Here is a 24,665-nt window from a genome sequence, read left to right as displayed (position 1 = left end):
AACGGCTGCCAGGGGAAGCGCCCAGCCGGTTGCCGGGGCAACGCGGCAGCTGTTTCGCCGCGGCTGCACCTGAGCCTCCGCGCCTGCGCAGTTCCCCTGCCCTCGACGTCACCCCGTCCCCCTCTTCCCCTCCCTCCCTCCTCCTCCTCGTCGCTCCCATTGGGGAGCAGCGCCCCCTCCCCTCGGCCTCCCTCCCCCCCGGCAGGACCGGAGCGGGGCGGGGGGAGCAGCGGCGGTGGCGGCGGGTGAGTATCAGAACAGCCCCCCCACACACGTTCTTCCCATCAGGCACCGCGCAGAGGGGGGTTAAGGGGACGGGGACTTTGGCAGACTCACCCCTCCCGTTCCACCCCTGGGGGGGTGATGAGGAGGGACCCCAACCCCAGCCTTCTTCAATGACTGAGGAAGGGGAGCCCCCCCCTTAAGAGGGGAGGGAACTGGAGGAGGGGGGGGCGTTTTCCTGCAGGGTGAGACCCCTCCCCACATAAAGAGGGAACCCTCCCTCTGGGAAGGCTGAGGGGAGCCCCCCACACTAGTTGAAGACCCCCGTAGGATAAGTGGGGGTAGATATGACATGTGGAGACCCCTCCCCACTTAAGGAGGGAGGACTTCCTCTGGGAAGGCTGAGAGGAGACCCACTGCTACTGAGGACCCCCCCCATGGAATGACTTTTAGGGAGACCCTCACTTAAGGAGAGTGTCCCCCATTCTCTAAGGAACTTTGTGAGCGCTGCATCCATCTATCTATCTATCTATCTATCTATCTATCTATCTATCTATCTATCTATCTATCTATCTATCCATCCTTTAATCATTCCATCTATCTATCCATCTATCTCTTTCTGTCTATTATATCCATCCATCCATTCCTTTATTTAATCATTCCATCTATCCATCTATCTCTTTCTGTTCATCTATGCATCTATGTCTATTCTTTCTATCCATCCATCCTCTAATTAATCATTTCATCTATCCATCTATCTCTTTCTCTGTCTGTCTATTCTGCCTACCTACCTACCTAATCCATCTATCCATCCGTCCATCCATCCATCTAATCTATATCATCCATCTAATCTAATCTAATCTATATCATCTATCTTATCATCTCTAGGTATCTGTCTATCTCTCTATTTATTTATCTACCATCTCTTATCGGTGTACAGGTAGTCCTTGACTTACAGTGGTTCACTTAGCGACCATTCAATGCTACACTTCACACTTAACGACTGTTGTAGCCTCCCCATGGTCATGCGATCAAAAGTTGGCCCGCTTGGCAACTGACGCGTATTTACGACGGTTGCAGCGTCCTGGTGTGCTTTGTATATGTGTGTGTGTGTGTGTGTGTGTGAGACCTTCTGACAAGCCAGAAGGGGGGGGGAGCCAGATTCATTTAACCACAACCCCATGATTAACTTAACAACAGCAGGGATTCACACATTCACAGGTCGTAAAACGGGGCCAAAACTCCCTGAAGAAATGTCTCATTGCCTCGACAACATAAAATTGGGGTTGTTAAGTTGAGGACCCCCCCTCCCCGCCCCCATGAATCTTAATTCCACCCTCCAGGTTCCCCCCCCCTCCGGCCTTTCCCCTCTGGCTTCAAAACCCGCCTTGTGCACAGAATATAATTCTTTTTATTAGCTTGTTTTAATCTTCTTTTAACTGGAAGAATCGATCTGGGTTTCTCTTTAGAGAAAGGAAGGGCTCAGTACCCACGAGGAGGACCCCTCCCCTACGCACACACACACACACACACACAGACACACACTTTCCTTTGCAGCGGATTGTGGATTGTGGCATGGTTGCGATGCTCCTTTTTTCCCCCCTTCCACCCTCCTGGAGATGATAGCAACCAGACCCGAGTCCAGCTTCTCCCTAGAATAGCGCCCCTCCCTTTTGTCTCTCCCCCACCCACCCCCCACCCCCTCCCACCTCACAAGCTAGCTGGTTAGCCGTCTGGCTCTCTGATCTCCTCCATGCTGAAGGTGGGACATCACCAGGATGGGAGGGTCTCCCCGCTTTCGTTAACCCCTGGATGGAAAATGTGCTGGGGAGTGGGGCTGGGCTGCTGAGCCTTTAGCAATGGGCTGGGAAGAGGGGGGATTTAAGGGAAAGGCGCCGGAGGGAGGAGGGGGCTTGGAAAGTCCAAGGGTGGATCCTTCAACTTGCTTGCCTGCATTGCAGGTGGAAAAAAAAAAGAGAGAGAGAGAGAGACTGTGTCTTTTTTTTTGCAGTGGGGGGGACTGTGTGTGTGTGTGATACGTGTGCAAACGAAAACGGCTTTCCTTTCGCTTCCTTCTTTACGCAGCAGGGTTGCGCTCCGGGGGTGTGTTAACACTGCAGTCCGGTGGTACTGAATGGACCACGCCACCTCCCATCCTCGAGGCTGTGGGGGCAGTCTATATCGGGGACGGGGATTTTGGAACATGCTCGTGTAAGGGGGTGAGTTTGTCAAAGGGCTGCTTTTTACGGTGCTTTGTGTGGGTGGGTGTTTTCTTCTCTTAATTTTTATTTTAGGGGGAAAAAGCTGCGTGTTTGGGAGCATATTGGATCGGGCGGGTGTCCCTGGATTCAAATTGTGAGGCTTTACTCCAAAAACTGAACGGCACGACTGGTAGTTTTTTGGCGGGGGGGTCTCGATGGCTGTTTGTTGTCCGTTTGCAAAAATTAGGCAACTGTGCCCTGAGGGGGGGGTTGCCTGCGTTAAAGTTAGGGGGTGCCCTGAAAACATGGAATATTAACTCTCTGTTCGGTCTGGGAACTTTGAATGAATAATTTCCCCCGGCGTTTGCACAGTCTACTTTTTGAATGCATGGTTTGAACCTTTCTCTTCCTTCAAAGGCTGTTACTTTTTTTTAGCCGGGTCCGGCTGGGGCGGAACTTAAATATCATGGCTACGAAGGGTTGAACGGTAGGCAGGCAGTTGTGAGTCCCGGTGGCTGAGACCAGATTCTGCTCTTTTGGGATGTTGTAAAGGACCGAAAACTGCACCACAGCAGGAATAAAACTGCTCAGATTTATTTTCTCTAGAGGAATTCCGCCCTTTTTTCTCGATAGGAGAGGGACGAAGCTTGCCAACTTCCAGAAAGTTAGAAGATGGCGTTGAAAGGGGGCATTTCTTGCAGAATTGTGGCCTTAAAGCGTCTAAGTAAGCGTGTCGGTAATGCCGGTGAACTTTGCCACCTTTGCGCTGATTTTATATTTAATTGGATTAAGCCAGATGGTGTCACCGCTTGTTTGTCTGAAACCACTAATATTTCAGTGAGCAATTAACAGCGAATGCACCCATTGGCATTCAGACAAGACTGATGGATAGCATGGGGCAGTGCCCAAGCCGGTGTATTCTTTTAGGCCTGCTGTTTGGATTGGATTAATTAGAAAAAAATCTATGGCTCTCAAGTCAAGAGTCTCCGTAAAAGGGGAATTGTTTCTTGTAAGAGCTGGAAGCAAAACTTTTGCTCTCTTTCTCTGGTTTGAGCGGTTTGGTCTTTTACTGCAATGCACAGTCCAAAAAAATATTATTATTATTTTGCAGCTGGGTCTTGCTAAGCATCGTATCTCGGCTTTCCAAGACTCAGCCCTGGACAGCCGTCTTCGTGTCTTATTTCCATCAGCCCACTTGCTGCCATGGGGTGGTTATTATTTGATTTCTAAAGCTGCCCATCTTGGTTAAGTGATGATGGTTTTGGAGATCTGGGTGGGGTCCAGCAGTCTAACATCAGCATTAGGAGAGCTAGACTTTTGACCACGTTCTAACTGGACTTGTTGATCCTGCCAAATAGCCCAGTTTGTTGGCCTTTGCCAAAATCTTGTCTGCACTATGCTGTAGGTTGGTGGCAAGTTGCCACGCCGTGCCGGGAGCTGCCAGTTTGGGAGCCGTGGCCCAACCGGGGTGGGTTTAGGGCTTGTCCGTTATTTCCAGAAAGCGTTTGCAAAACAGGCAGGTGAAGTTAGCCCATCCTTTGGTCGTGTGCCGGCTGCGACGTCCTCCTCATTGTTCTCTCTTTCCTGCTCCATCACTGCCTTGTCACAGGGGCCTAAAAATAACTCTGCAGAGACATTAAGGGCCAAGAGACATCCGCAGGTTGGCTGGAAGGGAACCAGAGCAGCCTGTCTGGAAAATTAGGATGGGAGAAGAAGAGCAGACGGGTGTGTGATGGAACGAGCCTTCGCATTCAAAAAAAAAAAAAAAAGGAAAAAGGACAGTCGGCCTCAGGATCATTTATTACAGCTTTGGGAAAGAGCTGGAACGTCAAGATTTCTTAGCGTCGTGTGTATGTGTCTGCCTGTCTGTCTGTCTGGATTCCGGCCACCTCAATTTGTCTGACGACTTTAAGTTGGGTTACTGACTTGGTCCATTTCTCTAGATCTGCACAATTCAGTAACACAGAGTTGGAAGGTTCCTTGGAGGTCATCTAGTCCAACCCCCCTGTTCTTGTGCAGGAGACCTATGCTATTTCTGATAAATGGCTGTCCAGTTTCTTCTTAAAAGCTTCCAGTGATGGAGTAGCACCCACAGCTTCTGGTGGCAAGCAGTTCCCCTGGTTAACTGTCCTCTCTGTTAAGGAAGTCTCTCCTTAATTCCAGGTTGCTTCTCTCCTTGATCGGTTTCCATCCGTTGCTTCTTGTCTGGCCTTCTGGTGTTCTGGAGAATAAGATGGGAGCTCCCCTTCTCTGTGGCAGCCCCTCAAATACTGAGATACTGCTATCACCTCACCTTGAACCGTCCTGAGTGAAGGCTATGTGTTGGGCTTAAAGATCAGCCGGGCTGCAAAAGAACCGCACAAATTAACATTAGCCAAGTTTGGTGTGTTGTGCATTGCCTGTTCTAGGTCTTTGGTTAGCAGGTTGTGCGAAGACAACGAGCTTTGAGAACCCGTTGGTTTCTTTTCCAGTTTCCCGCTAGTTAGGACCGCCATCTGCGGTGGACCACAATTTGCAAGACGCAAACTAATTGCAGACTTCAGTCCTTGTTCTTTGTCTTTTCTCTACCCCCCCTGCAAGTTTCTTAGTTCTTTAGTTATGTCTCCTGCAACTGAGATTGTTCTTTCATCCTTGGCAATTGAGCTAATTAGAGAGGGACAGATAATGGCGGTGATTAGATGCTGAGCAAAACAACCCCAACTATGTTTTCCACGCAGCAGGGTGGAGTCTCTAGATGGGCGTTTCTCAACGCTTGGGGCCATTCTGGTTCAGACATCGACTGAGAATATTTCAAGTATAATTCAGTTCAGAAAAGGGACCTTGGAGGTCTTCTAGTCCAACCCCTGCTCAAGCAGGAGACGCCATACCGTTTGAGACAAGTGGCTGTCCAGTCTCTGCTTAAAAGCCTCCAAAACTTCCGGAGCCAAGTTAATTTTCCTCACAGTTAGGAAGTTTCTCCTTGGTTCCAGGTTGCTTCTCACCTTGATTAGTTTTCATCGTTTCTTGTCCTGCCTCCTGGTGCTTTGGAGAATAACTTGACCCCGCCTCTTCTATTGTGGCAGCCCCTCAAATCCTGGAATAGTTCTATCCTGTCTCCCCTGGTCCTTCTTTTCTCTAGAGTGGCCAGACCCAATTCCTGCAACCATTCTTCATACGTTTTAGTCTCCAGGCCTTTAATCGTCTTCGCTGCTCTTCTCTGCATATTTTCCAAAGCCTCGGCACCTTCCCTTGCAACGCGGTGACCAAAACTGGGTGCCTCGTTCCAGGTGTGGCCTTACTAAAGGCCTTCTTAAAGCAGTTCTAATTCTTCACGCGGTTTTGATTCTATGCCTCGGTTTATACCACCCGGGATCGTGTTAGCTTTTGTGGCGGCTGCCGCAGCCAAGTTTGAGAAAACAATTCCCAAGCCCAAACGCTAGCGGCTCCTCTTCCCTGCAAGCTCTGGGCTTTTGTAAAGAAAAATAAAACCACAGGGAATCACCTTGGGTTCTCCTACACCTTCCGAGTTGGCCTCGGACGGAAAGAGCGGAGGGAGCTGAAGTAGAAAGGTCAGCATCGACCTACATTACATTCCTACAAGATTCATTAGTTAACTATTTGCAGGAGCAAGAGGAGGAGTTCTGGGTAGCCGCGTGTCCTGGAAACGTTGCCGAGATAATGGATGAAGTCACCGGCCTGCCAAGGAGCACCTTTTATACTTCCCGGAGAATCAATCTTAAAAAATTGAGATCATATGACTTGCATAAAGCAGATCCTCTTCCCTTCCCTTCCCTCCAGCTACAGAGCCACTCTCGCCTCGGATGGGCGAGTCACGCCATGCTGTGTTTTGTCACCTGATTTTTATTTTTATTTTTTGGTGGGGGGGGGATGGGGGGGGTGGAGGCAGAGGGGAATATTCATTAGCGGAGGCAGTAAAGCTTTCGGCTCTGCAGGCGAGCTTGTTTTGTTCCAGACACATAATGTCAACGAGGAAAGTCTTAGAGAGGGATGGGGGGTCTGGGAAAAACAGGGAGGTCTTCCTGTGACCAAGGATCTTCACTTGTGGGGTGACAGGACAGCAGTCTTCCAATATCTGAGGGGCTGCCCCAAAGAAGAAGGGGTCAACTTATCCCCCAAGGCACCTCAAAGGCAGGACAAGAAGCAACGGATGGGAACTACTCAAGGATTAGAAGCAACCTAGAAGGAAGGAGGAATTTCCTAACGGTGAACAATTAACCAGTGAAATTAACAATTAACCAGTCAAACTGCTTATCCTCCAACGTTAGAGGTTTTTAAGAAGAGATTGGACAGCCATTTGTCTGGAATGGTGTAGGGAGCCGAACTACAAGGTCCCTTCCAACTCTGCCAAGGTTGCTATTCTGTATTTCTGCTGAGGGCTGTTCCAACTTCTTCCAGGTCTCGTGTTCCTCTTTGGAGAACCTCGTCCTTGCCTTCAAAATATCCTCTTGATGGAGGTCTCTTGATAGACACGGTTCAAACTACTTGGGAGTGTCAGGGTTTAGCTCTAAACCAGCCCCTGAGGATCTCCAGTCTCTGTTGTGTGAAAAGAAAGGATTGTCATGGGTGGATCTGAGATCTCCATCAGCCTGGTGGCATCTAAGCTGGCTTTGGAGGTGGTTTGGGCAGCTCAGGTGTCACCCCCAGGGGCCTTGGGGTCTCCATCCTTGCATTCAAGGACACAAAGTCCTGGCAGGGAGTGGCTGGAATTATAGCAATAGCCACAGCCCTTAGACTTATATACCGCTTTCCAGTGCTTTCCAGCCCTTTCTAAGATGAGAGAGAAGGAAAGGAAAGGAAAGAGGAAGGAAGGAAGGAAGGAAGGAAGGGAGGGAGGGGAAGAGCAAAGCACTAGCGCTTAGACTTATATACCACTTTATAGCGCTTTCCAGCCCTGTCTAAGCAGTTTACAGAGTCAGCAATCTGGATCCTCGGAAGGAAGGAAGGCAGAGTCAACCTTGAGCCTGGTGGGATTTGAACTACCCAAATTGCAGGCAGCCAATAGTCAGCAGAAGTAGCCTGCAGTTCTGCACTCTCACCACTGTGCCACCGTGGCTCTTACTATAACGTTCACTCCCTGGAGGTGATGTTGACATCCAGACACACTCAGGAGATGACCTAGAGAAGTCTTCAGTTCCAGAAACTTCCTTGCAGGGGTCTACGGAAAAAAAAGGAGCTTTTTCCAAAAGGCAAAAGGAGCTTTTTCTTGGGGGTTTTCGCTTCTCATCCGAAGAAGCTTCTTCAGTTCTTTGCAGGCCTCGGCCATTCCTTCCGGGCGGATTTTGCTGGCATGATGAATGTTGGTTCGCTCTTCTGAAGAGGAGGAGGAAGAGGGGATGAGAACCCCAAGGGCCCCTGGGCAGCCAGTTCCTTCTCCGAACCCCACAAGACAAAGTCTCTCTCTCTCTGGGGTGCCAATTCCATAAATATGTGACTCCAACCCAGGAGCACCCGGTGGCATCTTCCCCCGGCCTTCCCCTCCCTCCCTCCCTCCCTCTCACCCATTGTGACCACACAGTTATCCCAAGCAGACGGAGAGTTCTACAGGTGGTGAGCTCCCACTGAAATATCAGTGATGGTAAAAGAAGGGAAGGATCCTTCCCAATTTCCAACTTCCGGGCTCTCCGTGGACCCTGGCAGGCGGCCCATGTGGCCTTCTCCAACCTTTTCGTAGGGTGGCGCCGACCAGAGTCTCCCCACTGCCACCCCGGTGGCATCATCCCCGATCTTCCTCCTTGCCGAGCGGTCCCTTCCGTGTCATCTAAAGGTGTGCTCCCTCCTTCCTTCCCGTCTTCCCTCTCTCCCTCCTCCTCCCCTTTCTTTCCCTCCCTCCAGGTTTGCTGGATGCCAGGATGGCAGCGTCGAACCTGGAGAACCAGCTGCACAGCGCCCAAAAGAATTTGCTTTTCCTGCAGAGGCAGCATGCAGACACCCTTAAGGGGCTGCACACCGAAATCCGACGCCTGCAGCAACACTGCACAGGTACCCAGGAGGGAAGTGCGGGGAGAGAAGAAAAGCTGGCTTGGCAACAGGGTTCCTCAAAGGTAGTCCTCGACTTACGGCCACCCTCGAGCCCAACCTTGCCGTTGCTAAGCGAGACATTGGGTTCAGCGAGCTTTGCCCCCATGTTACGACTATGAGTTAGTAACCCAGTTGTTAAGCGAATCTGGCTTCCCCCTTGACTTTGGTTGTTGTTGGGAATCTCGTGACTCGGTTGCCAAGTGTTTGAATTGTGCCGCAAAGGTCGTAACTGTGGAAAAAAATGGTCGTAAGTCACCTTTTCCGGGGCCGCTGTTAACTTTGGTCACTAAATGAACTTAAGTCGAGGACTACCTGCCTTTCCTGGCTGGGGAATTCTGGGAGTTGAAGTCCACCCATCTTGAAAGATAACACACTGGGCTGATATTGTTTTAATTCTTTGGGTGGGGTCAGAGGGAGCTTCTATTAACCGCTGAGAGCATTTACAGATAAGCGGATAAACGTGTCATATATAAAGGTGGTTTCCCAGTGTGGAGATTGGTTACTCTGCAAGTCAACGGTCATAAAAGTGGTGTCAGTTTTCTAGAAAGGCTGGTTAAATTCTCTGGGTTGTATTTATTATGAGCGGCCCGGTTTTGCCCAGGAAGATTCAGCCGAGAGAGAGAGAGAGAGAAAAAGTTTCTGAAATATCTTAACTCTTGTCTGTTTTTCAGATCTGACCTACGAGTTGACTCTCAAAAGCTCAGACTTGACAGGTGAGGCATCTGAACGCATTCGCGTACACCTTCCTTCCGTACTTACTCTTCAAACGTCGTGGAAGGGGCATGTCACGCCCCTGTGGGAGTCTGATTCTAAGGGGGAGGTTGAGCAGCTGACAGGGAGTGGGAATGTGGCTCTGATGGCTGTGGAGGAAACTGGGGAAGGGTACAGTCTGGCTGGGCCTTCAGAGGACGACCCAGAGTCACCTCTTCATCCTAGGGCATGCAGGGAGGAACCGAGAAGGGAGCAACATGGGTTACCGGGGAGAGAAGGGCCCTGATTCCCTCCATTAGCTGCAGCTGGGAAAACAGGATTTCAAAAGGGCGTTTTCGCACAGCACCTTGCTGGAAGCAAAGCGTGAATTATTTTGGTTTGTCAAGTCTTATCTGGGTTCTTTGCTCGCTTCGTGGAATGTTGATCCTGACCCAGATCTCTTTTGAAATCAAACCCTCTTTTTCTCCTCCCTTTTTTTTTTTCTTTTCCAGAAAATGGGATTTCAAGGAGCGAAGAGCTCCGAAGGAAATGCGAAGAACTGGAGGCCCAGCTCAAAGTGAAGGAGGTGGAAAACAACGAGTTATTGAAAGAGCTCGAACAGAAAAACGCCATGATCGCAGTGCTGGAGAACACCATCAAGGAACGGGAGAAGAAATACTTGGAAGAGTTAAAGATGAAAAGCCATAAGTTGAACATGCTCTCCAGCGAACTGGAGCAGCGGGCCAGCACCATCGCCTACCTGACCTCCCAGCTCCACGCCACCAAGAAAAAACTCATGTCCAGCGGGACGTCGGACAGCTCGCCCTCTGGAAGCCCCGTGCTTTCTGGCTACAAACCCGCTCCTCCCAAAGAGAAGCTTCCGGAAACCCCGCGGCGCCGGATGAAGAAGAGCCTGTCCACGCCGCTCAATCCCGAATTCGAGGAGGCCTACCGATTAGGCTCAGAGAGCCGCAAGCTGCTGCTGCGGGAGCCAGTGGACGCCATGCCTGACCCCACCCCCTTCTTACTGGCCAGGGAGTCCACCGAGCTGCACCTTCTGAAGGAGAGGCCTTTAGTCATCCCACCCATCCCGTCCGAGCGCATGTCATCTGAGCCCCACAGCCCGGCCCGGGAGAGGCAGCACAAGAGCCACGTCGGGGTAGCCCACCGTATCCACCACGTCCCTCCCACCCAGCCCCAGCCGCCCGAGGTGGAGACGCTGGCCGTGGACCAGGTGAACGGAAGCAAAATGGTTTGCAAGCATTCGGGGACGGATCGGACTGTTTGAACCCGGGCGCTTGGAGGGGACTCTCGGTGGTCAGCAGAGGGCTGGGCTGCACCCCGCCTCCCTCCCTCCCTCTTCCGAGCGCCCCCTCCTCTCTCCCCTCCCCCCATGTGCATGCCAAAATCTTTCCAGAACTAGAGTCACTCCTTCCTCACCTGTACCTATTGCAGAGTTATCTACCTAATGAAACACTGTAGCCAAACTCAGGTGTGTCTGCCTGAATTGCTTGCTTCTGATGCGCCTTACATTTATTCGGGGCGCGTCCCGAGGGAGGGGCCACCATGCCTGGCTAGCCCTCTAGAGCCCCAACGAAAACCGCCAGCTCACCATCAGCCCCGCCGCGCACTGTGTATCGGCTCCTTAAAGCCTCCCCTAATCTGCCACTTAGCACAGTCGTGATAAATTCTTATTTTTTGAGTGGGGGGGGGCAGCTTGGACCCACACAGGGGTGCCGGGGGGGTGTTAGGAAGGAAGTGCAGCCGAAGGAGAGAAACACCCCTCCCCAAATTCCATCCACCTTTCCAGAATGTGATCTTGGTCACCATGTTCCGTTTTTTTCTTTGTTCACGTTTTTATCAACTAACCGACTAAAATCCCAACAAACCCTTTATTTTGCTAATCTTGGCTGAGCTTGTCTGTGTCCTTTGTTGGGGAGGGGGTTTGTGGAGGAGGAGGAGCGGAGGGAGGGGAGCGGAAGGGGGTGGAGGGGAAGAGCGGGAGCCCAACGTGGTACAGTGGAAGGGGTCTCTGTTGGGAGATGGATAATCCAGCAACCGTTGTGGGGGGGCCTTACGAGGGACTGCTGAAGGCCGGCTTGCGTCCTCAGTTGGAGGGGCTACAACCTGGTTGTTTTGAAATTCAGGTTGGAGGATAGGAATCACCAAAGTCAGAAGGGGCCTTGGAGGTCTTCTAGTCCAACCCCCAGCCCAAGCAGGAGACCCTACATCAGGGGTCTTCTAACTTGACAGCTTTAAGACTTGTGGACTTCCAACTCCCAGAATTCCTCCTCCAGTCATGTCAGCTCAGGAATTCTGGGAGTTGAAGTCCACAAAGTCTTAAACTTGACAAGTTTGAAGACCCTTGGTCTGAAGGAATAAGATTATTCTACTTTTCAATATAAGCTTATGATATTCCTTTTCTAGTGGATTTGTTAAAAAAATTGCTTAATCTGGGTTTCTCACTCTTGACAATTTGAAGACCTGCGAACTTCAACTCCCAGAATTCCCCAGCCAGCATCTGGGAGCTGAAGTTCGCAGGTCTTCAAATTGCCAAGAGTGAGAAACCCTGATTTAGATAGGTATTTAATGAATGATAAAGGCACTTCCTTTGAAGAGGATACCATTTTAAAATGCACGGCATTAACCAGCATCAATTTAGAACCTTCCTGCTTGTTTCTGGGTCAATTTTTACAGCCAAGCGTCCAAGAATTTGGGAGAATGCACCGTGAAATTAAAAAAATGCACTTAACCTTTCTTACAGTTTAAGGAGACAATTTTTACTGGTGTGATTTCACTAGACGGGGTTTAAAATTGCATCCACAAAGAGAAAAATTGGCCAAAAAAAGGACCGAATAAATCCATTTTCAAGGCCGGCAGACAAGTTAATCCGCTGTCGGCAATTTGTGGAACTGTATCAAGTCACATATTTATTTTGGGGACAATAATAAATACGTTAAACCTTCCTGGTTGCCGCCTTAGCTTTAGAACCCGCCCAAGTACATCTTTTATATCAAACACATTTGCAAAACTATTTATTGATATAAAGGGCAATATATAAATTTTAAAAAAGATAAGAAAGAACAAAAAACAGCAACTGAAAATTAAACGAACCTCCAAAAAGGTAAAGTTGCAACCTGGAAGCCTCCAGTGGCCACAGCAAGGACGGCTGGGTTTTTCAACTGTCTTCTTTCTTCGCTCAAAATCGGTTAACGGAGCTACGGCATGGCTGCACCGAGGCTCAATCGGCATTTAAGGTGAGGCAAACCCCTTGGAGGACCCAGTGAGAGAGATGCCTTGTGGTAAACAGATCGGCTTCAAATACCAATCCAACTCCCATAGCGTTTCTCCGCATGGAGGTCGTGTAGACTGGCGTCCGGAAAGTGTTCTGAAAAAACAAAAACCCAAAACCACCACGAGATCCCTGTTAAAAAAACCAGACAATCGCAGAAGTGAATAATTGGAGCTCGGGCTGAACTGGGGGAGTCCTGCGTACTCTCTAAGCTCGGTGGTTTTCTTGCAGACGTTTCATGACCCAACTAGGTAGCATTATCAGTACAAGAAGAGAGTGGAATTTGCAAAAAGGAGGAGGAGGAGGAGGAGGAGGAAAAAGAGAATAAGAGAAAGGAGAATGGGAAAGAGAACTCTGGGGTCCTTAGTGCTCTCTGAGCTGGGCGGTTTTCTTGCAGACGTTTCATGACCCAACTAGGGAACATCATCAGTGCTAGAAGGGAGTGGGGGGTTGCTCCCTGTTTATATACAAGCAATAAAACAACACTCCAATCAAGGAACTAATGCCACAAACTGTAAACAGCAGCCTAATCAAAGGGCCAACAATATTCGCTCCCACCTACACTGACAGGGCAAGGCTCCTGTGTATAAACAGAGAGCAGACCCCGCTCCCTCTAGCACTGACAAGGTTACCTTGTAGGGTCATGAAACGTCTCCAAGAAACCCACCGAACTCGGAGAGCACCAAGGACCCCGCAATTGCCGTACCACATGCCAAACCAAGTGCCCACTGATGACCAGGTGTAAACAGAAGGCCGTCCCTGTCTGGGAAGGACTGTCCTGCCTCCCTCTCTCTCACACACACACCCCAAATCAAAACCTCAACCGCCAGCTGGCGACCTCTGCACGTACCTGCAGCTTGAGCCGATGGGCCTCAATGGGGATGATCTTCAGGATGGGCAAATCCACCACCAGCACTTTGGGCTTGCTGCGGGTGAGGCAGCCGTTGTCCAGGTCCCAGTCGGCCCCCTCCAGGTACAGGCCGGAGACAAAACACCCTGGGGAGAGGAGAAGGGAGGCGCCCAGCCCCAAGACGGGATCCTCAGCTGCCTCGCATTTTAGAAATGCCGCACACACACACACACACACCCCTCAACAAAAGCATGGCTGGGAGACTCGGGGCAGCTGCCCAGAGACAGGCAGCGTGTAAGTTTTAATAAATCGTTGCTATAGCAAGAGCAGTGAGATTCATCCATTGCTCGGGTTGCTTCTATGATGGTCTTCATACGTGGCTCCCAGAGTCCCTGCTGATGTTATGAACACTCAGCAACCGCTGCAGCATCCCCAACATATAGACTGGGTGAAACCAGGCTCAATAGCAGCAACTGGGAGAGGGATCTTGGGAGTCTTAGCGGACAACCAGCTAAACAGGAGCCAGCCGTGTGCGGCAGCAGCCCAAAAAGCCAATGCAATCCTAAGTTGCATCAACGGATACAATCAAGATCAAGGGAGGTACTAATACCACTCTATAAAGGCTTAGTAAGGCCACATCTTACTATCTACTAGATAGAGGGGAGGGGGGAATGGCTGCTTCGCCTGGGGCCCAACAGGCTGCCCGGGGAGAAGCCACAGGCCATCAAGGAGGAGGTGGTCAGTTTTGAGACTTCTCCTTCCTTTTCCTGCCCCGTGGTAAGTAAATAAGGTAAGGGAGGACAATAATTTGGGGAAGGTAAAATAGGGACAAGGGCATGTGATCAAAATCCACTTGGCCACTGGCTCCTGTTTGTGACGGTCGCTGTGTCCTGGGGTCAGGGGTTCCCCTTATCGCGACCATTCCAGCAAGCAACGTCAGTGGGATTCAACAATTAACAATTGCGTCCCTAACTTCCGTGGAGAGTCACTCAACAACGGTAAAAGGGGAAGAGGGTGCAAAGCTCGCTAGGTAACTGTCTCACTTAGCGACAGAAACATTGGGCCCAATTGGAGGGATCGTAAATGAGGGACTAGCTGTAGCCAGTCCTGTAGCAAGTCCATCAGGAGGTCTGCGCGGCCCCCTTGGGAAACACCTTACCTTGTCCTGGCCGCTCCGTGACCTCGTCGGCGGTCCGGTATTTGGTGACTTGGGTGTATAAAGTGGAGCGGTCGAGAGGCCAGCCATTCTTTCTGCAGGTGGCTTGGACGAGCGCCGTGAGGTAGGACTCCGGGATGTGCAGCCCTGACAGCCACATGACGCTCGGCTCGCTTTCCTCAACCTAAGGGCAGCAAGGAACGCTGTGTCAGGGTTCCAACAATTCCAACAATTTCACCCCCATTCGAATCATGAGTCTCTAGCCCACATCTCTCAGGATTAAAACAAATAATGATTTATTAGGAGTGAGCATGTCAGCATTACCTGGGTGCAGCTGACTCTGAGAGACTGTCAACTAAAAAGAGACTCCTTTGGTCTTTTTAGCTGCCAGAAAAAGGGAGTGAGCCTTACCTGCCTAGATAATCAACTCAGCAGCCCAAAGTTGTCAGAGCATAAGAAGGTTATTGGAGAGGATGACGGATGACTCTTGGAGACGGAGGTGTCCCATTGGAGAAGTCACATCCGGGGGGTGCGGGAAAGACCAAAGCTTTACCCCAAAGCACAGGCCTCTTCCCCCACTTAACAAGAGGGCTGCAAAGGTGTCGTGTCTACTTACCCACGAGGTGTATTGGAGAAACCTATTCTTAAAATAAATCATCCAGTTGCCCAAGGTCTTCAGCGTATCAGGAGCCAACTTCCTCCAGATGTTTGGAATCTGACCGTTGAAGAGAGCCCGGGCTACTTCATCCAGTTCGTTGCTCATGCCAACTTCCCCAGCCAAGGCCTGGGCGCGAAGACACAAAGGATGGTCAGTCCACCGGCCACTCAAGATGGGGAAAGGAGGGAGGGGGAGAGTTTGGACGGGTGGGCAAGATCTGCTTACTCTCTGCAGCTCGGCCAAAGACTTGGTCATCCGGACGATGAGTTTGTTGAACCTCTCCAGTTCCTGCAGCAGCACCACCGTCGTCGGTGAGATGTCGATGCCCAAAACCTTCCTGATATGATCCAGATCGAAAACCTTGGGCAGCTTGTTCTCAATGTCCTTGGCAACCTGACCAATGTACTCGTCCCGGCTGATCCCAGCACCGGATTCCCCTAAAATCAGGACAAAGGGATCGGATGGAGGAGAACCATTTTTTTTGTTGGGTGATGACGAATCCAACATTGCAGAATGGGAAAATTTATGCTGGTTGGGGAGGGATTTTATTTTTGTTTTCTTGTTGATACAGGATTACGGCAAAATTCCAACTATTCATTTCTAGATTTTTAGCTCTTTATTCCAGGCAACGAAAATTAGGAAGTGCTGGTCAGCAGAGTTTGAATTGCCTTCTTCCCTTGGGCCTCAAAAGACCAGAGGCCCGTTTTGTCCAATTCTGCCGAACCTCTTGAGGGCCATACCTGTTTGGGGCTGTAGCTCTAACAGATGGGACCACATATCGCGGGCTGCCTGGGTGTAGTACCCAATTTCAGCGTTCGGGTGCAGGCCAAACACCTCCGGCGTGTTGGCTAGGGGTAGGGACTCAATCTCTTCTGTGGAAGGAAGACGCAGAAAGAGCGGGCTTGAAGATGAAGAGAAGGACCAGGGGTGGCATGATAGCAGTTTTCCAATATCTCAAGGGTTGCCACAAAGAAGAGGGAGTCAAGCTAATCTCCAAAGCACCAGAGAAGGCAGGACCAGAGAAGCAATAAGGATGGAATGTGATCAAGGAGAGAAGCAAACTTAGAACTAAGGAGAGATTTCCTGACAGTCAGAACAATTAATTGGTGGAACTACTTGCCCCCAGAAGTTGTGTTTTTAAAAAGATGTTGGACAGCCGTTTGTCTGAAGATTTCCTGCTTGGGCAGGGGGTTGGACTAGAAGACCTCCAAGGTCCCTTCTAACTCAGTTATTCTATTTCTATTCTAATGGAGTGGCAATATAGAATGACATTTAAAAATGTTGTGTACTTCTTTTAATGTACGTAATTAAGAGACAGCCATGAAAGAAAGCCAAATCAGGGTCTGCTGTAAAATATGGACGTGCTATTGTATCTGGGAGAGTGCTACGTTAAGGGATGTTGTTATATTTCTGCCCCAGACCCGTCAAACTTTAAACCAGGGGTGTCCAATCTTGGCAACTTTTGAGACTTCTGGACTTCAACTCCCAGCCGGTGCCTTACCCACATAATCGTCCTTCGACGTCCCTTCGGGGATTCGGTAATCAACTTCGTCATTGTGGAAAAAATGGAAGGGCTGGAACGTATCAAAGATAAAATCTCCCAGGTATTCGTCCATGTAAATAGTAAGGATGCGCCGGTCGAAGCTGTCAATGGCTCGCCCGCCGTACATCACCTAGAAATTTGGCAGCACGACAAGGTTTTAATCACTATTTGAGATGGGTTTTTTCCCCTGGATTTTTTTATTTTATTTTTATTTATCAAATTTAGAAACTGCCCATCTCTCTTACAGAGGGACTGTGGACGATGTACGAATAAAATATCGAAACGTAAAAACCGCGTATGAAATTTAAAAAGTGGCAAAGATGGTTAAAATTCAACAAAGTGAATGAAAAGGTGGATGGACGGTCTTCAGGGCACTGACCAGCCCTCTGGTACTACCCTAGTAGTCCTAAACCAATTTACAGGTAGTCGTTGACTTACAACGGCAATTGGGATTGGAATTTCTGTCCCTGAGCAACGCAGTCGTAAAGGACAGGCCTCAGCCTTAGCCAAAGTCAATGGGGAAGCCTGCAGGAAATTGCAAGTCCCAGACCCACCGGTGGGGGAAGAGTATTTGGTTCCCTCCCCAATAGTCAGAAGATGTGATACTGGGCCTTCTGGTTGAATATTGACCAGTTTCATGGGGTCATTTTTGAACCCCCACTTGTCATTTGAAGGAATCCCCCTCTCTGCCCCTTGTCCGCTCACCTCTCCGATGAGATACTTCAGGCTTCCCCAGGGGATTTTGTCATCGTTTTGCTGGAAAGCTTTGGTCAAGTATGTGTTGAGGATCTCCATGCAGACCTGGTGGAATTGTGGCGGGGGGGAAAACCCACGGATTAATCACTCCGTCAACTCATAAAATATTTCTATGGTCTTTTTTAGAGTTGCCAGCAGAAGGGGAAGGAAGAGCAGTGGTGGACGTAGAATGTTAGCTTCAAATAAATCCTCTTTAGTTCTGGGAATGTGACTCAAGGTTTATGATTTAATTGGAGTAACTTAACTGCCAGAACCCTGACAGTGGGGCAGCTTGCAAACCGAGAGTGCATTCCATCAATGTTTTCAGAGATAATAACTAGGTGACTGGAAGTTTCTGCCGGGCAAAATTCTAACTGGAGAGCATGATTGATGACTCTGGGCTATGGAAGTGTCCCATTGGAGAATATGAATTAGGATACACCCAGGGGCTGGGGGAAAACCAGGGTCAAAGGTGACAATGAATGATGCGTCTCAGAGTTGGCTGCACTCAGGCAGCGCCGGCATGTCAATTCCCAATAAATCCTTTTGAAGTTTTGGAAGTTTGGCTCAAGACTCATGATTTAAATGGGGTAACTGACAGAATCCGGACACACGCGGGGTCTCTCTTCGTTTAGCCTTCCTAACTTCCTGCTCTTAAAACTGACAGCGATTGGCAAGGCTCCTTTCTCAAAGCAAAATGAAAGGAAAAGTCCTCAGGGGCTTTTTGGGAGGTCCTCCTAAATCCAAGGGGATCCCGACCGTGACCTCCTGAGGAACCAGAATGTCGACTACCTGGAAATCCGATTCGTTGAAATCGTAGGGCACGTTCCAACCGATCTTCCCAAACTTCCTCCTCTCCTGGACTACAGCATGGAAAAATGCTAAGACGTAGACCAAAGACTTGAAGGCGGCGTGAGGACACTGGTCGAGAGACTCGTGGGAGATTTTGAAGAAGGTCGCTCTCATGTTGAGCTTCAACCCGTTGGGGGGCTCCGTGACTACCTGAGATGAGGGAAGAAAACGACCCCAGTTCGGACGGGTTGAGTCAGCAGATGCAACCACTTTCTCACGCTCCTCTACCTGGAGATGTTTTTGGAACTTTCGCTGGTCTTTCTCCCATGCCCACTGTGCCCGTGGTGTCCCCGGGCTCCTCACCCAAAATTAAGCCCAGTGATGCCGATCAACACTATGTCAACTAAAAAAAATACTCTTGGTCTTTTTAGCTGCCAGCAGAAAGGGAGGCGGGGAAAGCAGTGCATTCCTTAAATGCTTCAGATAATTGCTAGGCAGCCGAAGCTTCTGGCACGCAAGTTTATTACTGGAGAGCGTGATTGATTATGGATGTGTCCCACTGGAGAATATACATCTGGGAGTGGGGGGAAACCAGGGTCAAGGGTGAAATGAATGATATGTCTTAGTGTCAGCTGCATCCAGGTAACACCGACATGGTCATTCCTAATAAATCAATTTTTTTTACTCCAAGAGATGCGGTTAGAGACTTATGATTTGAATGGGGGTGTATTGTTGGAGCCCTGACACATTGTCACTCAGGAATTTTGGGATGTTCTCCTCTTGTCAGATCCTCTGCCCCAGTGAAGTGATTTGATGGGTTTTTCAAGGTAGGACAAACGGAGGCGGCCACCAAAGTTTGGCTCCCATGCTCTGATGCCTCCTACTAGAAGAGCAAATCAGAGCCAAGGGCACGAAACGATCCCTTCCGGAGGTCATTTACCTTAAGAGATTTCTGAAGGATCCCAATGGGAAAACCTTTGGTCGGGTCAGTGGTCAGCCACAGTCGGAAATCTGGGTGAGGCTTTGTGATCCTTTCAACGGCCTTCTCCAGGTCGATCAGCCACTTCACCAAGAGATGACAATTCTGCAACATGAGCCACTGGCCACGGGCCACCGCGTTCTCCAGCAGCTGCAGCGCCACCTGGGAAGAGAACGAGATGGGAGGGTGACGATTTCTTCAGGATTTGAGCCAGAAGAGCTCTTCAACCAAAGGAGTGGGGTTCCATGCAGAGATCCACCTGGAAGAAGGGCAGTAGAAAAACAATGGATTCAATTTATGGACCTCTAAGGAACTGAGCACCATAAAACACATCTAGTTGACTTGTTGATCTCCAACACTTAACGTGGCCAATAAAGAATTCCTATTCTCTTCTCTTCTCTTCTCTTCTCTTCTCTTCTCTTCTCTTCTCTTCTCTTCTATTCTAATTTCAATTCAATTCAATTCAATTCAATTCTATCCTTTCCTTTCCTATCCTTTCCTATCCTATCCTAAACATCTGCAGGACCCAGAGGTTCTCTGCTATGGATGCAGAAAATAGAACTTGGCCAGCCAAGGAGAGTAAAGCCACCCACCAGAACTTTCTAACCCAATCTACCTTCTCTTGCCCCTGGCCCATTGCCAGGAACTTGAGCCGGTTCCCTCCAAAGCCAGTCCGATCAGCCAGTTTCATGAGGTCAGTGGCCGGGTCAGAGCCAGGGCTCAGGATGAAGACAATGGGCGAATTAGGGGTGCTCTGCTCGTAGATGGCCTCGAAGCTGATCACCGGAGGCTGGACATACCTGAGGGGGAGGAAGGGGAAGAAGAGAGAGAGAGAAGAGGACATCTGGCAGACCTGGAACCCAAGACCCTGGGTGCTGAAAGCCTAGGAGAAGAGGCACCCTTACTTCACACCCATGGTGAGGGTGACGTAGTCGGTCACAGCACGATAGACCCGATCCACTCGGAAGCATCGTAAGAGGAGCAGCTTCTGGAAGTTGGTGAGGGTGCTGTTGTAGTGCAGGGGGAACGGAGTTTGTTCCAGAGCGTCGATGTCGTACCACTGAGAAGGGTCATGTGTAAAACAAATCGTTACCAGTGTCGCGATGTTTTATACCCACCCTACTTTCCAAAGGCCGCTACGTTTGTCCCTGTGATTCAACACTACCTCCTTGGGAAGCCCACATCCCCTGGTTCAGACTAAGAACATTCGAAGAGGTAAGGAGGAAAGTGCTCACAGCTTTCCAATCACTCAGCTTTTCTTCTAGGTCGTCGGTAAGACCGCCAAATTTTTCTGGGAAGAGTTCAGCGAGGCGGATGATGTCCTCCCAGCCTTGGTCCGCAAGCCAGAGACACGGCTTCTTCCGGGCGCTCTTCTCCAAGGAAAGGTTGCCTAGGGACAAGAGAAGGCATCCGGACTGGACCATTTCACGTGCAGAAATGAATATGCTGCTGCACCCCAAACCGTTAATTTGTAAGCGTAGCCCGGACAGTTCCTTGAATTAAAAGAGAAATGAATAATTGATCCGACTGCTCAGGAAATCTCAAGAGGGTTTTGCGCCCCTTGATTTATTGGAATTCCTTCAACTGGTGAAGATTTGGTTCTGAAAGTAGGTTAACGATGGAAACCTTACAAACAACCATAGAAAGAACTCGCTGAAACTGCCATCTGGAGGTTTTTAAGAAGAGACTTGACAACCATTTCTCCGGAATGGTATAGCTAAGCAGGGGGTTGGACTAGAAGACCTCCAAGGTCCCTTCCAACTCCGTTATTCTGTTGTTGTTGTTTTTTTTAAGGAATATTTTAAGGATTCGTGTTTTTTATATAGCAGCCAGGTCCTCTGAGTTGGATTTTTTTTTGTCCTGCTGGGATTCTGTTCTTTCATTTCTTTTAGGTCTATAGGATTCAACGAGTATATAAATTGGAACCATAAATAAAGCCGGCAGGCCTGCTTTGAAAGGTAATAAAATCTGAAAGCTCAAACCGCTGCATAAACAAAGGCACCAGCACCAGTTTTGGCACTGAAAGTAGGTCTTGTTTGGGAGATGGAAAAATACCCAGATACCTACCTTTCAAAAAGAAATCCAGTTCTTCTTGAGGGACCCTGTGGTCGGCCTGTTCAATCTTGATGGTCATGTTGAAGGAGAAAAGGAGTTTGTGTTTCTCAAACAGGCCTGGGAATGAAAGCATCACGGCCTCGGTTAGGAGGGAGAATTCTTGCCAAGACCATGCTGGGTAAAAACATGACCAAATGGGCAAATTCTCTCTCTTGTTCCAAAACCAGAAATGGTCGACTCATAAAATATTTCTCTGGTCTTTTTAGAGTTGCCAACGGACAGGGAGGGGGGAGCAGTGGGCAGCCTGCATTCCGTAAATGTTTTCAAAGATAGTTTCTAGGTGACCGAAGTTTCTGCCGTGCAAAATTCTAACTGGAGAGTGTGATTGATGACTCTGGGCTATGGAGGTGTCCCATTGGAGAATATGAATTAGGATACACCCAGAGGGGTGGGAGAAAAACCAGGGTCAAGGGGGACAATGAATGATGTGTCTCAGAGTCAGCTACACCCAGGCTGTGCTGAGCATGTTAACTCCTAATAAATCTTCTTGGAGCTTTGAAAATCTGGCTAGAGACTCATGGTTTATATGGGGGAAACTACTGGAACCCTGACAGAAACATCGTTTTGAGGAGACAACTTCATGATTGTTCTCTCACTATAGTTCTCACTTAAGAGTGTCCAGTTTGACCAAGAATGAACACCTAAAATCTTCAAGGACTATCTTCTGTCTCCCTCCAATCAGCTTTCATGAAGCCATCATGTGAACTTCCGCTATTGAACTAAAGCTCTAAAATTTCCTCTCAAGCCAAACGTTAAGTTGACTGTGGTGGCTTCAAGCCTTCCATCTAAGGTCAAATGCAACAGCTTTGACAAAGCATCTCACCTACGTGGCACGTACCCTCTTTCAAACCTTGCTCATGGCCTCAGCCACCGACCGAGTCCTCCGACTCACCTGTGCAGCCATAGTTGTAAATATTAAAGGTCAAAGTATCCATGATGTTGCGCAACCTTTTGGCAAGGATGGTGTCCGGCATAGATTTCCGGAGCGAGAGACCAAAGACATCCAAGAAGGCGGACAAGGAGTACTGGTACATGATATTGACCAGGGCCATTTCGGACAGCACGAAAAACAAAATGGCTCCTCTCTTGGCCGCAGGGCGGTAGCCATCCCGCAGTTTGTCGATGTCAACTGCGGTTTTCTCAGCCAGCTTGAGTTTTTCAGAGACCTAGATTGTCCAAGGAAAGGACTCCCTTTTAGAGGCAGGAGCTGCAGGATTGGATACTTCATGTGCCAAGGAAAGTGGACACTTGGACCCTCCCCAAATAAACTGTCTTTTTAAACTTTTAATTTAGTTGTTTGGGGCCTAATAAATCAATACTTTGAGGAAAGTGCCTGCTTGGAGGTGTTTGCTGGAACCCTGACACATCCTATGGTTTATGCTCAGTCCCAATAATTAATATTCAAAGATCTCAGATCCTTTCTGTAACCCCAAAGCTGAAGGAGAAAATATCCCCGAGTTTTTTTTAAAAAAACAAACACTTTAAACGTGGAAAAAAATCCCAGTGGTCGATTAAAGCAGTGAGTGATTCCAACGATTACGGAGACTCAAGGCCTGCCTTCAAAAATCCAGCCCAACCTTCTGAAATTTGTTAGCAAAGAAACGAGACGGGCCTCCTGGATTAGAAGAGAGGGTTTGGGGAAGCCAGATTATCACATCATCTAGCCGAAGAAGCTTTCTTCTGATCGATATTCCAGACCTGAATCTAAGACCCATAGATTCCGCTTTCTGAGTGAGGCAGGAGGAAAGCCCGTTGGATTGGGAAACGGAGCTGCTTCTTGATGGATGGATGGCAGCCGCCTCTTTTGAGGAAGTCCACCATGTACTGCTCACAAAGGTCAACATCTAAGACCGGTCTACATGGGGTAACCTAAGGACGTTCTTTGGGACAACGTGTTCCTAAGGCCAGGGCGATGGTCTTACCTCATTAGCTTTGGCTTTTGTCTCCTCCAGGGTGTGGACCAGGTCCACGTTGTCCAACATGTTGCCCGTGGAGGTGGCCAATTCACGGAGAAGGGAGTCTTCCAGGTCCTTCAGCAAGTTTTTGTTCTCACTGGTCTCTTGGATGAGATGTTCTCGCTGCTCTTCCAGTTCACGTCTTTCGAAGCCCACGATCACGCTAAGCAGCTGGTCTTCCAACCCTTTCAAGGTCACTGGGGAAAGAGGCGTTGAGGAGCTGAGGAAACAGGGGACCGCTCTGCATTCCCGCCAGTTCCTGCAGCTTGAAATTTGGCCGTTACTGTAATGGAAGGGATCAAATTGGTGTCGCATCCATTCGTTGCTGTTACGGTTGATTGTCTCCTTCAGAAAAGGAGAAGGGGGAGGAGGAGAATGAGAAAGAGAGGAAGGAGGAGGAGCAGGAGGAAGAGGAGCAGGAGGAAGAAGAGGAGGAAGAAGAGGAGAGGAGAAGCAGGAGGAGGAGGAGGAGGAGGAAGAGGAAAAAGAGAAGAAAGGAAGGAAGAAGGTGATGAAGAAGAGGAAGAAGAGGTGGTCAACCTACTAGGGAGAGAGAGAAACTGACTCACCTGTGTAATTGATGACCATGGCTTTGCCAAACACCGATGGTGAATATTTAGGATTAGCCAGCTTGGTGTTCAAATAGAGCTTGAAATTGGGATCGTAGTCCACCTCCTTGTCCCCAAGAATGATAAATGTCCGTCCCTGGGCAGTTTTGATGTTTTTTTCCAAGACGTTATCAATGACCGGGTCAATGTATTCATCGACGTCATGGAACAAGAAAGGGTTCCCGTATTTTATGGCCATTTCCAGTTGCTTCAGGAAATCGGGGTCGTTGAACGAAGCCATCTGAGAGAGGAGGCAAGACCCAAAAGTCAACCTGCCCAACGGTTGGATCTGCTGTGGTCGTCCCGCTCGCTCCCAAGGCCCCCCTTGACCCGAGTTTCCTCATTAACCCCTCAGGCGAATTTGAATGAAACCTGAACTTCACTGCCCCTTCTACTCTGTCCGGTTCTTGGCCGGAGGTTCTCACCCGGAGGTTATTTTTCTCTTCCTTCCGCTTGATCCAATTCAAGGCTTGCTGCTGGGGGTCAATGCACAACGGGAATCGGCTGGCTCGGGTGGTCAGGATCCCGTTATGGACAGAGAGCTCGTCTGGGGGAAGACCTTGGGAGCCCCACCTGGAAGGAAAACAAGGGGAGGGGGAAGAGAGAGGTTTCAGTAAGGCCAAAGAGCCCCCCGCTTTTCTCCCAGGGGCTTCTAATGCAAAAGGCAGTTTGGTCTAGTGGTTAAGGCCTGGGGCTAGAAAGGCGGTGAATTCTAGTCCTGCCTTAGCCATGAATGACGGCTGGCTGACCTTGGGACAATCACCAGGAAAAGATGAGTTCGAGTCCCACTCCAAGCATGAAAGCTGACTTAGGGCCAATCATCTGGAGACGGTGAGTTCTAGTTCTGCCTT

At 49.4% G+C, this 24,665-nt stretch overlaps 2 protein-coding genes across 3 annotated transcripts in view; one reads left to right on the top strand and one right to left on the bottom strand.

Moving 5' to 3' along the window:
- Window positions 1-3: 3 nt before the first annotated feature.
- On the top strand, window positions 4-10,618 carry CCDC92 (coiled-coil domain containing 92). 2 transcript variants are annotated; one of them, XM_087913055.1, is made up of 5 exons: window positions 80-245; window positions 2,308-2,441; window positions 8,256-8,402; window positions 9,113-9,154; window positions 9,644-10,618. In XM_087913055.1, exons 3-5 carry the CDS (start codon window positions 8,273-8,275, stop codon window positions 10,417-10,419), a joined length of 948 nt encoding a protein of 315 aa, XP_087769181.1. In that variant the 5' UTR covers window positions 80-245; window positions 2,308-2,441; window positions 8,256-8,272; the 3' UTR covers window positions 10,420-10,618. The 2 variants fall into 2 exon arrangements, with proteins under 2 accessions (XP_026575166.1, XP_087769181.1); XM_026719381.2 differs by lacking the exon at window positions 2,308-2,441 and having other exon boundaries at window positions 4-245.
- A 1,532-nt stretch (window positions 10,619-12,150) lies between these two features.
- DNAH10 (dynein axonemal heavy chain 10) overlaps window positions 12,151-24,665 on the bottom strand; it is a 58,934-nt gene continuing 46,419 nt past the window's right edge. Inside the window, exons 62-79 of the mRNA XM_087913054.1 lie at window positions 24,240-24,387; window positions 23,776-24,055; window positions 23,174-23,403; window positions 22,144-22,417; window positions 21,204-21,308; window positions 20,372-20,526; window positions 20,042-20,196; window positions 19,753-19,936; window positions 19,098-19,298; window positions 18,158-18,367; window positions 17,336-17,431; window positions 16,589-16,760; window positions 15,828-15,959; window positions 15,313-15,524; window positions 15,046-15,213; window positions 14,433-14,613; window positions 13,274-13,419; window positions 12,151-12,519 (exon numbers count right to left, since the gene is read on the bottom strand). Of these exons, the coding sequence (XP_087769180.1) occupies window positions 12,373-12,519; window positions 13,274-13,419; window positions 14,433-14,613; window positions 15,046-15,213; window positions 15,313-15,524; window positions 15,828-15,959; window positions 16,589-16,760; window positions 17,336-17,431; window positions 18,158-18,367; window positions 19,098-19,298; window positions 19,753-19,936; window positions 20,042-20,196; window positions 20,372-20,526; window positions 21,204-21,308; window positions 22,144-22,417; window positions 23,174-23,403; window positions 23,776-24,055; window positions 24,240-24,387 (3,196 nt within the window). The 3' untranslated portion in view covers window positions 12,151-12,372. The remainder of the gene's footprint in view (window positions 12,520-13,273; window positions 13,420-14,432; window positions 14,614-15,045; window positions 15,214-15,312; window positions 15,525-15,827; window positions 15,960-16,588; window positions 16,761-17,335; window positions 17,432-18,157; window positions 18,368-19,097; window positions 19,299-19,752; window positions 19,937-20,041; window positions 20,197-20,371; window positions 20,527-21,203; window positions 21,309-22,143; window positions 22,418-23,173; window positions 23,404-23,775; window positions 24,056-24,239; window positions 24,388-24,665) is intronic.

The sequence above is a fragment of the Pseudonaja textilis genome, chromosome 15 (genome assembly GCF_049901715.1).
Source record: "Pseudonaja textilis isolate UNSWEBS1 chromosome 15, rPseTex1.2, whole genome shotgun sequence".
NCBI classification, from domain to species: domain Eukaryota; kingdom Metazoa; phylum Chordata; class Lepidosauria; order Squamata; family Elapidae; genus Pseudonaja; species Pseudonaja textilis.
This window is presented reverse-complemented; position numbering and strand designations above follow the sequence as displayed.